Raw genomic sequence first — 17,132 nt, 5'->3', positions numbered from 1 at the left:
CTCTCTCTCTCTCTCTCTCTCTCTCTCTCTCTCTCTCTCTTTCTCTCTCTCTCTCTCTTTTCAATTTCCCTACTTTCACTCTTCCTATTTGTAAATAAACTACCATAAAAGCCATCCTGACTTAGGTCTTTAATTTGGAATTGTGTAATCAATTCCTGTCGACCAAAACTCTTAAATAGTCAGACCAAACATAATTTTTACTCCTTACATCACCTCAAGTCATCCTTCCATTTAGCAGAAACTTCTTTCTGTCTTCTGATTACATTTATAATGAGAGCGTCAATATTGTTATGATTCAGTTCCTCTAGTGGAATGCCCACCTGTTGACCCCTAGAGAATGACCTTGTATCCAGAGTACTGAGTTTATAGACTATTCTTAGCAGCACTCCCTGCCCTGCTTCTTGCTACTCCACTATGAACACTGGCGAAACAGAAGGGGGCTGCATGGAGGTGAAGGTCATTTTGTATTTTGCTTGGTTTCATGAGTTTCCAGGACAAAGAATTCATCAAGGGGTGAGTCCACTGGTGAGAAGCCTCTTAGTAGGTTGGTCCCAGAAAATGGGCTCAGTCTGTTGTCAGAACCCAGAGTAACCTTCACACTTCAGAGAAAAGCTTTGTCGAGGCTTCTATCAATACAGATTATTTTTAAACCCTTACCATTGGTCTTAGAATTGATACTAAGTATTGGTTCCAAGGCAGAAGAGCAGTAAGGAGGAGGTGATGGGGGTTAAGTGACTTGCCCAGGGACAAGTGTTGGAGGTCAGATTTGAACCTAGGACTCCCCATCTCTAGGCCTGGCTCTCAATCCATTGAGCCATCCAGCTGCCTCAATACAAAGATTTAGAACTCCCCTGCACCCCCCCCCCCAATGACACCTTATATCCAGTCCCTGTCTTAAGTAGGGTACTCTGCAGGAAGCAGGGAATCCACAGCCAATCCCTTTTTAGGGCTCTGCTTCTCTCTCCAGCCCACCTCTGGCTTTTAACCGTGGTTTAAGACAGAAAACCACAACTATAACCCATCTTACCTGGCAGTGCTGATGCCAGTCTTCCATTGTGTCTTTCCACTCGTCTATCTCCTGTTGCACAGCATTTAGCTCAGACTGGAGGAAGTGCCACATGGTAGTGACATTGCAGCCATTCATCCAGTTGTGATTGATGGAGATGGTATCGTCCTGAAAGAGCGATTTGAGTGCAGTTGGGTTAAAATGAGGATCCAGAGGATCCCAGACTGCTTAGCAAAGGTTATCAAAGGGTAACATTTTGGGGAAGGTAACAGAAGCTGATGGCTTTGAGTCACCAGATGACAGATCCCAGACAGATCCTCTTAATCTCATTCCTATCAAGAAAAGGAAAAGAGGCCCAGGAGAGGGGTACATGCTTGTAGTGTCTTCTGCTGGGGAGGCTGAGGCAGTTCCCACTGGGGACTTATGAGCTGACAGGGGGTAAGCTAGACAGAACACTCATATTAAATTTAACATCAAGATGGCGAGCTCCTGAGGGTGGAGAGCCACCAGGCTGCTGAAGGAGGAAGAACCAGTCCAGGGCCAGAAACTAGAGCATGTTAAATCTACCAGGCTAATCAATGTTAGGACTAGGGCTAATAATAATAGGTATGACTAAAACACATGAACAATAGCAACAGCCTTTTAGACATTATGCCATTTAAAGTCATCTAAGAACTCTTTGGCTTCTGTGGTCACTGTAGGTCTCTCACTGTTGACTAATATTGAGCTTGCAATCCACTATCCATCCTCCTCTCACCCATCACCATTTAAAAAAATAGCTTCTAGATAGATATTGAACTTGAAGCTGACTTGAACTTAAAGTATAAGGATTTATTTCTATTAGCATTTCATTTGATCAATGCTTCACTGAAATCTGGGTCTCCTGAAGCATTCTGCACAACTCCCTGAGGAGGTTGAATGAGCCCTTTGTTATTAATTCTTTTTTACAGACACTTGGTCACCACCCATTGGCTTTAGAATTTTGGCAGGAATTGAAGTTACATTCATACCCTATGGTTTGTGGATTCCACTTTCTTTTTAATTTTTTTTCAAACGGTCACCACATTAGTCCTTTTCTAGGATATTTCAGAGATTGCTGATAGAGATTATACAATCCCATCTATCAGTTCTTCCTGTACCCTGGGATGTCCTTTATTTGGGTCTGGTGACTTAGAACTTAAGAACTCTCATGAGCTCCTTTATTCTAATTTCCTTTAACTCTAGGCTGTTCTAAGTTTCCTTTAGTACAGAAAACAGAAGTAAATTAAGTTGAGTAGTTCTGTCTGCCTTTTACGACACTACTAAAATTTAATTCACCACAAGTAGCAGCCCATTCTCTTCCCTGATCCTTCTTTTTTCCCTTTCTGTTGTTCTTGGCTTTCCTAAAACATCTCAGAACACTCTGAGCTTTAGTTGGTTCTTTCAAGACTGTGCCATAGTTTTGGATTTCTTATCCCATTTGCCTTTGCATTAGTCTTCTGAATCCATATCTTTTTGAAGATTAAAAAAAAAAAATCTAAGTTGTTCTATGAATTCACTGTTCATTCCTATCACTCCCTTCTGGCTACCGCCTCTTTTGGAATTGTTCTCTTTATGACTTCAGAATCTCATTCTTGAGAACTTCCTATCCCACCTGGGTTGACTTCTTCCATAGAATTTTAGTAGAAGCCAGATTTGCATAAGTACCTCTGTTGAAAAACTGTCCTTTTCCTTACTGCTTGAAAGGAGGAAATATGTATCTCAGTATCCTTACTATCTCTCCTGCTTTCCATGAATTGCATTCTCCTTTGCCCAGGAAGCTGCTGTCCAGCTTCTGTTGCCTTGGTCTGTTTTTTATGACATGATGCTTAAATCTAAACATTATGGAAAAATCTGGACCTAACTGATATTCTGACTTTTTATTATGTAAAGCTTTTTCTTCCTGTTTGTTGATATATTTAAGATGTTTTGATTCACTGAGTAAACTCAATGGAAACTCATAAAGAATTTTCCAGTTAGCAGGCATTAGGGTTAAGTAACTTGCCTAGAGTCCCATAGCTAGGAAGTATCTGAAGCTAAATTTGAACCTAGGTCCTCCTAACTACAGGCCTAGTTCTTTATCTACTGAGCCACCTAGCTGGCCTTATCCAGATAGTTTTTATTGTTTAATAAAGTTCTATGAAAATCTTACCTGCTAACATAAAGGGATGATTTTATATATCTTACCTTTCCTTTTTCTAAAACCTTTAAAATCTGGCCTTCTCAGGCACAGGGTACCTATTAGACACGCCTGGCTTTTCTCTTCTTATTTTCATGAACTCTAAGCTGGAGAAGTCACTATTTGTTTCCTCCTTGCTTCTCCTACTAAAGTTCCTTTTTCCAAAGTCCCTTCAGTTCCTTCTTGTTGATGAGAATCACATCCAGAGTAGTAGTTCCTCTCACTGCTTTTTCCATTTTTTGAAGCATGTAATTATCATTGTGCAACCGAATAAATCATTAGCAGTTCTGCTTTTGGCTGAGAGTACCAGCAGATATCTGGATATCTTAAGACTCCCAACCCTATTAGATATCATGCTTTTCTGTGCCCGCATCATGTTTCTATGCCCGATTTCATCTAGTTCTTCCTTCTGTCCAGGTGGTCAGTAGTTTATGTACTGCCATGACAGTATTGCTTGCTGAAATTCACCCACATATTCTGTACCAGGCTCTTCTTTCTGGTTCCTGAATTCCATCATGTGATAATATCTTCATACTTGGTGCTCCTCAGTCTCTACTTTAAGCTTCCCCCTTTGAATAAAACGTACCATTCTGGGGCTATATTGCACCCACGGGTGCCAGCCTATTAAGTCTCTGATATCTGTGAGGTCAAATTTGCCTCTTCATATTAGGATCTCTCATTCACCCCTTTTCTTTTTTTTAAACCCATTCTTTGTGCATTTGTACATAGGCATCCAAGATCTGATCCTCACAGTAGAGTCTTGCAGGTAGAAAGGTACTATAGGCCTAGTTCTTCCTATTTTAAAGGGCAAGAAACAGATCCAGAGAAGTTAAATAAATAGCCCCGGGTCACATAGCTATGTCAAGGGTGGATTTAAACTCAAGTCTCATCTACCTCTGAATTCAATGAACAAAAAACCATTCATTCACTTGGGCTTAACCCAATTCAATGAATATCTATTAAACACTACCATGTGGAGTTTCCTGGATTTGGCATCAATGATTCAATGATGAAAAATGCCCAAAATCTTACCTTTAAGTAGTTCAGAATAATAGTAACTCCTATTTCAGCAGCATAAAGGTCACATTTGGTTCCTTCCCAAAACCTAGCAGTGGAATATTGTTATCCTTTTTTATTTAATATTTATTTATTAAAATAATATAAAATGAAACTCAGATCGGTTAAGTAACTTGTCCATGGTCACACAGCTAGTAAGTTACTGGAGCTGGTATCCAGTATGGGGAATAAAACATAGATGTATAGTCATAATAGCTAACATTGATAAGTTCTTGGGATGTACCTGGAATTACACTAGCATCTGATTCTCACAACAACTCTGGGAGGGAGGGGCCATTATTATCCCCATTTTATAGTTGAGGAAACTGAAGCAAAGAGGTAAACTGACTTGCCCAGTTTAACTCGGGCCTTCCTTACTCTAGGCCCTGTGCTAAGACAATGTCATTAGCACAAAGGAGAAGTCCAGACAAGGTGCTAAGAGCAAGCTATGGTGGAAGAGACAATTTTTAATCTGGGGAGAGAGAATCAAGGAAAGCTGAATGGAGAAGGTGGAGCCCTGAATTCTCTTGGCTCTTACCAGATTGTAAACTTGATGGTGCCATCCACTGGGGACAAAAAGCATCTCCCCAGCTTCCTGGATGATTTCAATAGGTGGACAGCAGCTGGGGTATTTTGGGTACACGTGGCTGTCAAGGAGGGCAGAGGCAGTAATATCATAGGGCAGGTTTCCGTGATAATCCAGCAGGCTCTCTTCTTGTCCTGGGGGAAAGAGTAGCCATCTCTTCCTTCCACAAATGTTGACAGACCAGCTATAGGAGCGGAAGACATCTGCGTGGAATGGAGTCCTGTGGAATAAGTCAATGAGATGCACCATGAAATTTTTATTCAGTTAAAAATTTTCCTGGGACATTATAAACACAGAAAATTTAATCCCATATTTCATATCTATAAGACTTTTACCAATCTTCCCATCATATGTATCAGGGTAATACAGATACTTCAATATCTGTGAACATAATAGAAGAAAATGACCTGGACAGGAGATGTATCTCCAACAACTAGTTGTGTAACCTTGAGAAAGTCATGTATCTTCCTTGAACTCAGTGTCCTCTTCTCTAAATAAAGGGGATGATACACTATATAACTCACAGCAGGTTGTGAGAAAAGTGCTTTGCAAATTTAAAGCACTTTGTGACCTGTTGTTATCAGTGGCCTGCAAAAAAAAGTTCTAATTTTGTAGATAACTTTTTCCATTTACTGTTACAATTGTTATCTGTCTCATTTTTCTTTCAGTCTTTTATTTAGCTTTTGTTCCCTCCTTAAACCAACTGATAAAATATATACTGAGGAAAAAGTGGGCAAAAATAACAAAGGGATTATGGGAGCAAACAAGGAATTTGTATTGCTAGAACTCAAACTATATATTAAAGTGGTTATTATCAAAACTGCCTGATAATGGTTTAAAGAAACCCCCAAGAAAATAAATGAATGGACCAGCACCAAGAAAATAAATGAATGGACCAGCATAGATAAGAAGAGATAATAGCATAGATAAGATCCTTAGATCCAAACTTGAAGCACTTTTCATGGGAGTGAATCCCAAATTGAGCTTAAGTATGTTCTGAAGAGTTGAGTCCACTCTTTTCTGGACTCAGGGAAGAGATACCTGGCTACCTCCTCTAGATGAGAGGGGTAAGGCTTAGGTCTCAGTAGACTTGAGTATAGAAGGGTTAAATAAATTTAGGCCTACCTAGTCTGAGGTAGGTTTTTTTTCACATGCAGTGACCTTGTAAGGCAATTCTGAATTATTTTCTGAATTTGCATATAGTTTTAGATTCTGCTTTTCCTTTTAAATTTCCTCTGTAGACATACTCTATTGGTTTGAGTGGGGATGAGAGGAGGAAGAAAAAGAGAGAAGTGGTTGCTGGGCAAACTTGTACTATACAATGGTATCAGTGCCAGGAAGACAGGATGGAGGGTATGTAGCTATGCTTTTGACATTCTAGCTCTTTTCACTCAGGAAGCTACAATGGCTTAAGTTTAGAGGCCAGGAGTTAGGGAATTTTAGTAAGGAGTACTAAATTTCCACTGTAACAGATGTGATATATATACGTGCAATGTTTTCTATAGTCTTAGAGATGTCTGATAACTAAATATGAACTGGGTTCTCAACTGCTGAAAGGGGTTCTGAACTGTGAGTTTAAGACTGATCTCAAGGTCTACTACAAACTATATGAAGGAAAGTCATTTATGGATCTATGCAAGTAATCCTTTCTTTGAAGAAAATCTCTTAATTATTTCTAGCAGAATTATCTCTTTAACCTCATGATTATTTGTGCTCCCAAACAGTAATGTGTATGAGTGTGTATATATGTATGTATTCAGAGGAAGTGTTCAAATAATATGAAATAAGGCACCATCAATCCAAGGTGTTAATAAAATTCAAGTCCAGGGACAGCTGGGTGGCTCAGGAGATTGAGTTAGACCTGAAGACAAGACATTCTAAATCTGGCTTCAGACACTTTCTAGCTGTGTGACTCTGGATAAGTCACTTAACCCCCATTGCCTAGCCTTACCACTCTTCCGCCTTGGAACCAACACACAATATATTCTAAGACAAAAGGTAAGGGTTTTAAAAAACAATTTGAGTTTCTGTGTTTTCACTAGGTCATACGGTCAAGCTCCAAAGCACTTATTGTCTAGTAGTAAATAAATATATGCGCCCCAATGTTAAAAATTCGCGTAAATCGGTCTTTCTAAATGAACTTCACTGTAGGTGGGAAAAAAAATTGCCACCATTCAGGTGGATGTTAAAACCCTCCTATGCTACAGAAACAATGGCTGGCATGAGATGGATAGGACATATTTGCTAACAAAAACATTTAGTGACCAAAAAAAAAAAAAAAAAAAAAAAAAAAAGACAATGTCCTTTGGCCTGGCTGTGGGAAGGGAGGAGTTACCTGCAGACCAGTGATCCTGGAGGACCAGGACCAGATTCTGCAGAGACTAGGATGAAGGATGCTTAGGACTCAGGGAAAGCAGAAAGACTAGAGAAAGTACACTAGAAATAGGGGAAATGCAAATATGTGAGTAGCAGCACTGAGGTTGGTCAGTCCTGATCATCTAGAGCAGTAACAGTGAACCTTTTAGAGACAGAGTGCCAGACACTCCCTCCAAGACTGAGTGCCATGCTCATTCCCCTCCAAACTGAGTGCTGTGCCCCTTCCACCAAGTGTGGGGTGTGCTCCCCACCCCTAACCCCACACAGGGAAGAGAGAAAGTGCTCCCATTGGGCTGCTGGATGAAGGGGTGGATGAAGTGAGGATTGTCTTCAGCTTGGGTGGAGAGGGGGGAGTAGCTCTGCCTGAATCCCTCTGCCTTTCTAGTAGTGAACTTGGGTGGGTGGCGGGGCGGGAGGTAACACAGCTGCGTGCTCATAAAGAGTGCTCTGCGTGCCATCTTTTTGGCACCTGTGCCATAGGTTTGCCATCACTGGTCTAGAAGGTTTCTATCTCACAGGAGGAGAGGAGACAAGGGGAGGTGCCTATCATACTACAAAGGCCAGTAAATGCTGACAGAAAGAATATCGAAGTAGTTTTCTAGGAAAGAGGACGTGAAATGAAACATACTGGTGAAGAGAGACGATGGGAAGCAGCGTTTTAGGAATGAGAACCAAGTCATGCGATGCTTCCTCAGGGCCCGAAGTGACCTCAAGGTATACACCTGTCCCAGCAGAGCATAGGCTCTGGCAGGGGCTGACCCATTGGGAAGGCCTCGAGTCGGCCTGGGTCTGCTTTCTGAGGACCAGCCTCGACAGGAATCAAGAGGCTCCTGATTGTTAAACCAGGCACCATGGCCAGAGCTACTCCCAAGGCCGGTGGTGGAGACCAGAACAGCCTGGAGGGAGCCAGGCCAAGGACAGCGCCCCCTCCCAGGACCAAACAGCTTTACCATGATCCTTTTGGCCCCATGTAAACGAAACGATAATCATCCACTTGCAGCTCATCCCAGTACTCGTTCAGCCAATCTGATGAGAAATACACAGGTGTGGTGTAGACATGGTGATCTGGGAAAGTCCTTAAAAGAGAAAAGATGGGGTGCCTGAAGACCTGCAAGGAGCATGCCCATCTTCCCTACAGATATATTTTCCTACCCTTGGAAGCCGCCCTTGACTCTCTCATGCCCCAGATCCCATCAGTTGCTGAGTCTTGTTGAATCTCTCTCAACAGCATTTCTCTCACATTCACTCATATGGCACCATTCATCCAACTGTCACCCTCACTAGGAGGCTGCTGTGGGCTCCATGTTAGCCTCCTGCCTCCAGCCTCACCTTCTCCAAAGCAACCTCCTAAAGCCCAGGTCTGATCAAATCACTCCCCTCCCTATCAAGCTTCAGTGGCTCCCTATTGCTGTGAAGAGCAAATACAAACTTTTGTTTGGCATGGAATTCACTACCTGGCTCCAGGCCACTGCCTCCCCTTCTTATGCTCCAACCCAGCCAGACTGGCCTTCTTCCTGTGCCTGTCATTCCTTCTCTGACCTCCATGCCTCTTCCACTTTCTGGAATCCCCCATTTCCTTCAAGGCCCAGTTCCTATGCCACCCCCTACATAGAGGCCTCTGCTGATGGCCCAGCTGCTAGGGTACCTTGTCCTCTAAATTGCTTTATATGTGATTCAGGACAATCCCAGAGACTCATCATGAAAAATGCCATCTGTTCTCTGAGAAAGAACTGAGGGAATTTTCCTCCTTTTTCTTGTACATTATTACACATGTAAAATCTTTATCAGACTGCTTCCTGTCTCAAGGAGGGGGGACTCAGGTGAAGGGGATGAATTTGGAACTTAAAACTTTAAAAAAAAAAGAACATTAAAAATTATTTTTATGTGTAATAGGAAAAATATATTTAAAAAATTAAAAAAAATTGCTTTGCATTGCTATTATTTCCCTAATAGAATAGAAACTGTTGGAGGGCAGGGGCATTTCCATTTCTGTGCAGTTAAGGAAACTGAGGCAAGCAGAGGTTTAAGTGACTGAGATAGGATTTGGGTCTTCTGACATGGTCTTGTCCACTGCACTCTATAACTGTCTTTCTTTTAAAAGTAGGACAGTGTTTAGTTAAGGAAGAGGGAAAAGCCATTCTGGTGTGTGTGATGGTGTGCAAAGACTATCATAGGGACTCGAGGGTACAGAGGCACCCAAGACATGGTCCTTGACTTTCAGTAGCAGTTAGTCTAGTAGAGAGAACTAAAACAACTACTACAGGCAGAAAGTAGCTGAGTGTCATAAGAGGAGCAAAGGGCTTGGGCAGTGATCACACTGGCATTAGAGAAGCCTTAAAAGATTTTGAAAAAATGGAATAGTATGAACTCAGGTATGTGAAGGCTCTTTTTTTTTTTTTTTAAAAGGCTCTTTCATGAAGCCTTACTGGACCACTCAAGGCCTCCCTGAAATCTCTCTGCTGAATTCCCACAGCACATATTGCTTATTTTATTTTAAAATAAACTTATTTATTTTTAGCATTCATTTCAAAAACATTCTAAGTGCCAAACTCTCTCCTGCCCCTCCCTGGCTCACTGAGAAGGCAAGAAAAGCAGCTGGGGTACTGTTTAAAAGGGTACTTAGCAGATGCTGTATGGTAGTGGCTATTAGTCATCTCGTTACATTTACATAGTCCTCAGATGACATTTCCAAGCTGTTTGAATGGTTTAGGCTAGGATATAATTCATCTGAGCCAAGAAACCTGGAGTCATTTAGTCATGTGCTCTGTTATTATTTCCCTCTATCTTGGGCATCAAAGAGTCATAACATGCTAGAGCTGGTCCAATACCTTCAACTTTTGGTCCAAATAAAAAAATTTGGGGGGCAGCTGGGTGGCTCAGTGGATTGATAGCCAGGTCTAGAGGTCTTGGATTCAAATCTGGCCTCAGACACTTCCTATCTGTGTGACCCTGGACAAGTCACTTAACTCCCACTGCCTAGCCCTTACCATTCTTCTGCCTTGGAACCAATGAGGGTTTTTTAAAAAATTTAATAAGTTTCTCTCATCACTTCCTCTACTACAGAGACAAATTCATTGATATACAAAAGCTGAAATTTCATCAGGTGTTTTGATTTTAGCAAAATAAGCTCTAAGTCTATGGACAACATCAATGATAAGGATAAAGAAAGAGACAATTTCCATTTTAATTCAAACTTTTACTATTCACTTGTGGATTTTTCAAAGAATAGGATCATACACATGAGTACAAGGCCCTTTCACTAAGGTCATTTCCCTTTAAGAGTCAGGTCATGAGAGAAGCCTTACTTGATCAACAGTTCTTATTGCGCTCTCTCCTCAAATTATGTTGTATTCATCTTTATTAAATTCTATTCAGGCCATTTGTTTTCCTATCACAGTCCATTTCTAGTGCTGAATAAATGTTTGGTGAACTGAATTTGTTCATTTTCAGAAAACTGACAGGTTTAAGGCCAATACTTAGTGGTCTAGGGGGCAGCTAGGTGGCTCAGTGAATAGAGAGCCAGGTCTGGAGATGGGAGGTCCTAGGTTCAAATCTGGCCTCAGATACTTCCTAGCTTGTGTGACCCTGGGCAAGTAATTTAACCACAATTGCCCTAGCCCTTACCACTCTCCTGCCTTAGAACTGAAACTTTGAATTTTGACTGATTCTAAGACAGAAGCTAAGGGTTTAAAAAAATATATATATACTTAGTGGTTTAGGAATACTTTATGCTTTTTACCTATACAGGTGCCAGTCCTTGAGGTACAGGCATCCTTTAGGAGAAGAGTAGTTTCCCTGGATGTATTCTTTCCAGTAGCTTATGTAATTCCTCAGTGGAATCTGTTCTTTTGGATTAGAGTTGTATTCCTGGATATTGCAGTTTGCCACAGGAACTATAGCATCCCCTGAAACAAACACAGATCCTTCTTACCACCATGCTGAGAGTTGAGAAAAGCCCTTTGAATTTTACCTTCTCAGTTCTTTCCACACACACCAGAATGGCTTTTCCCCCCCTCCTTAACTAAACACTGTCCTACTTTTAAAAGAAAGGCAGTTATAGAGTGCAGTGGACAAGACCATGTCAGAAGACCCAAATCCTATCTCAGTCACTTAAACCTCTGCTTGCCTCAGTTTCCTTAAGTGAAAAAACGAGGGTAATAATAGGACCTACCTCCTAGAGCTGTTATGATAAAATGAAAAAAAAAAAATTTGTAATGCCCTTAGGACAGTATCTGGCACAGATTAAGAACCTAGGTCCTTAATAAATACTTATTTCCTTCCCACTAAATGCTATTCAAGAACTTCCCCCATGAGCTTATCCAAAATGAATAGATCTATGCTCTGTATACTCCAGACTTTGGAACCCCTTTGGCTTTTCTAAGGGCTAACACTTCAAATACTGTATTAATACATGGTCCGTGTAAGGAATGAGTTTGGCTCAGGGAAAAAAAGACAAATACCAATATATTAACCAATATATTAACTTTTACTTACTTATATTAATCACTGTGAGGATCTTAAGAATAGTTAGGGATCATACCAACTCTGAGATAAAAGAACAGTAGAATTTCAACAAGCTATAAGGGAAGACTTAAAAAAAATCAGATTTGTGATTCAATTGGGCATAGGGAACCCAAGATAATGAAACTCCACCTACCAATACAGATCATTAACAGCTAAGTAAACTTGTAGTCTCGAGAGTTGCCTGAAGCTTCTAGAGGTTAAGAGACTTGTTCAGGGTCACTCACCTGATGTAGTAAGATGGGAGGGAAGGAAGAAAATGGTGGCAGATAAATGCCTCTAGTGTGGGATGAAGTAAAAGACACTAGACCGAGGACTCTAAATCTAGGGGATGTGTCCTGAGTTTACTACTTGTTAGGCCTACCTTCCCCACAACATGTGAGAATTAAGTGAACTAATGGATAAGGAAAGCATGTAATGTGCCTGAAAAACTTTACATGTATTGCTCTCACTTTACACTCTTTATTTAGTACTGAGTGAATTGCTGACCAGGTCCATTTTTAATGAGTTATAACCTTTCAGGACTCCATATTTTATTTGGTATTTATTTTATTCCTCTTTTTTGGCCATTTGTTTATATCCTCTACTCAAAAATAATACTGTAAACTCTCTGAAGGTAAAGATTGCTTCATTTACTTATGTTGGGTAACTTCTCAGAATATACCTAGACTGGCTTTAAGAAAACTATAAAACATGTAAATCAGATCTTAACCATATTGCAAAAAGCAGCATGCAGCTTCAAGCCACTGAGCTGGTATTATAGATTGGCTGGATATACTTAGGCTGCAGAGTCCACTGTCCTAAGAATGTGTAAAGGCTCCTGGACTTGGGAGTCAGGAGACCTAGGATCTAATCCTAGTCCTGTCATCTACTACCTTGAGACTTCAGGCAAGTCACAACCTCTTTGGGTCTCAGGTTTGGACTAGATGGCCTTTTAGCTCAAAATCTATGGTCCCGACACCAACAAGTAGCCTTATGAGCTTCTGTAATGGAGAATAACAGTAAAATTCCCAAGTGTCTTCCTCTGTGTCTCTGGCTTCCTTTGTGTTGTGTGTTCCTGTGGAAGGCTTGTATACACTTCCAACTGTCAAGATTATAAGATGCTGACAGAAGAGACTTGTTAATTGATTGTTATTGGAATTTTTCTCTAAGTACAATGAAATCAGTTCTGCCCTAATGCTAACAGTTTGTCCTTTACATTGAACCATTTATGGCAGAAATTGCTTACCAAAATTCCCAAGAAGGTGATCAAAGTTAGGTTTCCCATCCTGGGTCACCCAGTACTTCCTGCTGCCCCAGCCCTTGGTAAAGGAAGAAGAGAAAACACAGGGCAAATTTGGAAGCAGGTACCCTTTGAAAAAGTCCAAGTAGGTGAAAGATTCTCTCTTGATATAGTCCACATTTGCGTGGGGTTGGCAAAACCTCTCATAGGCCAGTGGTGATCTCTGATGTTTGCCAAAGAACTTGCAGACATATACATAAGTTTCCCCATCCATTTGGACCTCAATTCGACCTGGGCACAACTGGTATGCAGCTAGTTCCTACCTGATCAAGAAGAGCCCATTCTAGCTTCCATTTCTCTACTAGCCTCAATACTAGCGGAAATTTGTTTTCAGCCAAATCTCTGGCCCCTTCTGACTAAGAGGAAGCTGGCATTGCTTTAAATGGTGCATAATTTTTCCCCACAAACAAAAGATGCTTCCAAAGCATAAGTAGGAAGAACAGGAAACCAGGAGGCTCTTGCTCCGCACACACGTTGCAACGACCTGGACTGGGGAACCTAGGAGGAGGAGGGACAGAGAAAACAAGTTAACGTTTTGAATTCCATCCCTGGGAGGATACGGATTGCAGGTACGTAATTGCTTGCATGTAGTCCCCACTCCACAATCAGACCGAGCAGGGGCTGTCTTGCACGTTTCTTTGCATCCCCAGCGCTTAATACATGTTTGGCACACAGTAGGAGCCTAATAAGTGTTTACTGGCTATCTGGCATCACCTAGTCCAAATTTGTTTTTAAAAAATTGACCAGAGGCCCGGAGAGGAGGTTAGGCTTGCTCGCGGTGACAAAGCAAGTGGTGGTCAGGGCTGGGATTCGAACCGAGGACTCGGAACTTCCAAGCCCCAGCTCTCGCTCTACAAATGTTTTTCTCTACTTACGAAAATTTTTAAAAGTCTCCTCCAGACGCTACGGTTCTAATCGTAACACGCAGGGGGAGGCAGAAGGAAAGATGACCAACTGGAAGAGGAAATCGACGATAAATACCGCGCGCTTGCGCTCTACTTGCCTTCTGGTTCCGCCCCATCCGTCTAAGTTGCTTCCGGGCTGAGCTTGTTCGGGTCGGGTAGCGGGGGAAAGAAACTTTAGAACCTAGAAGCTGGAGTGTGACGTAAAATTTAACGCGACCCCGAGGGGCAGGGTCATTTGTAGATGCCACAAGCCAAACATTCGGGCTAGACCGTCTGCTCACGCGCACTGCGCTGACCCCACCCCCTGCCGGCGGCTATGTGCTAGACCGGAAGTGCGCCTGGCTAGGACAACAACAACAACAAGCTTCCTTTCAGGTCTTCTGAGTTCGTCACTGGATTCTGTCCCCGGACCGTATTTAAGCCTCAGCCCTCACCGTCCGCGCTGAATACGAGACGTTTTGCAGGCACCATTCGCTTCCAGCGTCTCTTCCTTCTGTCCCGCCTCTGGTACGTACTGCTCGCTGGCCACCCTTTACCCGGGGTTCCTGGCTGCTCGTCCCTGGCTCGGTTCCGTTGCTATGTGGATGAAGTCTTCCCCCCCCCCCCCCCTTCTCCCTCTCTGCCTTCCCTCCTTGCGGCAGCGGCGGAACACTAGAGGGGTACTGAAGGGTGTTCCGCAGTCTCTCTTTTCTGTACTCGGAGGGGCCTTTCAGAGACACCTCCTCCCTACTGTGCTTGCTGGGCAGGTTTGGGAAACTCAGAGAGGGGACTGGGACTTGCCCACTGTCTCCCAGAGTATATATATGACTGGTAGAAGTGAGGGGAAGAAAGGAGTGTGGGGGTAATAAGAGAGGAAAGAAAGAACTCTCAACACCTGTTCGGCCTTCCCTTTGATTCTGCTGGGCACCCGCAGCCTTTCCATCTCCTCTTTTTTGCCTTCCCTTAAACCAACCATAGAGGACCATATTGAGGGATTGAGAGGGGAAATCAGGAATGGGGGGGGGGGTTTCTGGTAGAAGGGAGAGAGGGGAGATGGTGGCAGGTATTTGGGAAATTTAGGGTTGTAGAAGGATGAACAGAGAAGAGTTATAGTGAGGAAAGAGGCAGGAAAGGTCAGGGTCGAGAAGGAAACAGTTAAGAGAGAAGAGAAGGGTAGGAGATAAAGTGGGAAAGAACATGGGAGAAATGGAGACATGATACAGGGAATTTGTAGTGTCTTATCATATTGGCGTGTTTGAACATAGCAACATTTTCCCCACTATGTTGGACTTGTGATTCAGGGATGGATTCTTTGAGGTGAGTCTAATGGGACTCTAAGAATTGTAGATTGTGTCAGACACGGTGAGGCAGATAGGAGAAGGAAAACACCAGCAAATGACTCCCAGGTCTTTAGACCTGGCATATGGCAGGGAAATACTTTGTGTAAAAAGTAATGTGATTCTGGGTGGGTGTGGAGTCTAGAGATATTTAATGACTCACCCAAGGTCACACAAGCAGGTTTGGAGCATAATGCTTGAGATCTCAGAACTCCAAGGAACTACTTACTGCCAATGAAACCTCTCATCAGGAGAATGGAGAGGTTTTCATTAATTAAAGACACATTTCTGCTTCCAGTACTTAGCACAGTATGTGGCATCTGATAGGTCCTTGATAAATGTTTATTGATTGTTTTATAAAAGATAGTTGGTCAAAAAAAAAAAAGATAGTTGGTTCACAGTCCAGCAACTAACCTAGAGAAAGGTAAATTGACTCGTTTTCTTAACCATCTTAAACTTCATAGGATCAGAGATTTAGAACTGAGAGAGATCTTAGAGGTCATTAAGTCTAATAAAAAAAATTTATTTACATTTTTCCTTTGTAATCACCAAAGAACATGAACATATCAATACTGCAAAAAGAACAAAAGATTATATAATACATTGTCAAATTCTATTACATGGGTTTTTTTTAAGCATATTTTAAAATAACAGTAGGAACGTTAGACAGCATGGTGGAAGAGTGCCAGGCCTGGAGTTGGGAAGATCTAGTTTAAAATGTGTCCTCAGACACTTCCTAGCTGTATGACTGGGCAAGTCACTTAACTCCAGTTGCTTAGCCCTTGTGGCTCTTTTGGCTTAGAATTGACACTAAATAAGTAAAAGTTTAAAAAAAAAAATAACAGTAGTAGCAATTGCCCTATTTATGTTCCTCTTTATCTCTGATTTTTTTTTAACAATATGACCCTTTTATGTTTATATTTGGTCATTATCAGTTTGGAGCTTATTGTGATATAGAAGATATTGATTTAAATTCAGTTTCTCCCAGATCTTTTTCCATTTTTCCTTGTAGTTTTTTTTTTTTAAACCCTTGTACTTTCGGTGTATTGTCTCATAGGTGGAAGAGTGGTAAGGGTACGCAATGGGGGTCAAGTGACTTGCCCAGGCTCTCACAGCTGGGAAGTGGCTGAGGCCGGGTTTGAACCTAGGACCTCCTATCTCTAGGCCTGACTCTTACTCCACTGAGCTACCCAGCTGCCCCTTCCTTGTAGTTTTTGTTGATTGTAGAGTACTTAATCCAATATTTGGTGTCCTTGGGTTTATCACAGAGTATGCCTGAGGACATCTGAGTTGTTTACCTAATCTTAGGTTCCATTGATCAACTTTTCTATTTTTTTTAGCCAGTACCAAATAGTTTTGATAATTACTGCTTTATAGTATGATTTGAGATCTGATACTTCTAGATCTTCTTCATTTTCACTTTTTAAAATTATCTCCAGATATTTGAATTATTTTTCCATTAGATGAATTTTATTATTTTTTCTAGTTCTGTAAAGAAACGTTTTGATAGTTTTGTAGGACTCAAAATTTGTGCATTAATTTAGGTTATGACATCATTTTAATTATATTTTCATGGTACAACCATCCAACAATGAATCTCTCAAGTTGTTTTTCTTTTGTTGTTTCTGTAAATGATGCTTTTTGTTGTATTCATGTAAACCTTGAATTAGTTTTGATAAACTAACTCATATATTTTTCACATCTTGTAGTTATTTTGAATAGAATTTCTCCCTGTTGGGTTTTGTGGAGAGGTTGATGATTTTCATGGGTTTTATTTTATATCCTGTTACTCTACTGAAATTATTGTTTTAATTAAGTAAAATTTTTAATTAAATTTCTAGGGTTTTCTAAGTAAACCATCATATCATCTGAAAATAACAACAATTT

At 41.3% G+C, this 17,132-nt stretch overlaps 2 protein-coding genes across 2 annotated transcripts in view; one reads left to right on the top strand and one right to left on the bottom strand.

Moving 5' to 3' along the window:
* JMJD4 (jumonji domain containing 4) overlaps positions 1-13,963 on the bottom strand; it is a 20,481-nt gene extending 6,518 nt beyond the window's left edge. Inside the window, exons 1-6 of the mRNA XM_044681670.1 lie at positions 13,900-13,963; positions 12,971-13,522; positions 10,961-11,126; positions 8,172-8,297; positions 4,798-5,065; positions 1,028-1,174 (exon numbers count right to left, since the gene is read on the bottom strand). Of these exons, the coding sequence (XP_044537605.1) occupies positions 1,028-1,174; positions 4,798-5,065; positions 8,172-8,297; positions 10,961-11,126; positions 12,971-13,238 (975 nt within the window). The 5' untranslated portion in view covers positions 13,239-13,522; positions 13,900-13,963. The remainder of the gene's footprint in view (positions 1-1,027; positions 1,175-4,797; positions 5,066-8,171; positions 8,298-10,960; positions 11,127-12,970; positions 13,523-13,899) is intronic.
* Positions 13,964-14,322: 359 nt separating this feature from the next.
* Positions 14,323-17,132, top strand: part of SNAP47 (synaptosome associated protein 47) — a 72,076-nt gene continuing 69,266 nt past the window's right edge. The window contains exon 1 of the mRNA XM_044681593.1: positions 14,323-14,436. The gene's annotated coding sequence lies outside the window, so the exon portion shown is untranslated. The remainder of the gene's footprint in view (positions 14,437-17,132) is intronic.

Source organism: Gracilinanus agilis, chromosome 1 (assembly GCF_016433145.1).
Source record: "Gracilinanus agilis isolate LMUSP501 chromosome 1, AgileGrace, whole genome shotgun sequence".
Taxonomy (NCBI): Eukaryota; Metazoa; Chordata; class Mammalia; order Didelphimorphia; family Didelphidae; genus Gracilinanus; species Gracilinanus agilis.
The sequence above is the reverse complement of the archived record's forward strand: the minus strand, read 5'-3'. Positions and strand labels throughout refer to the sequence as shown.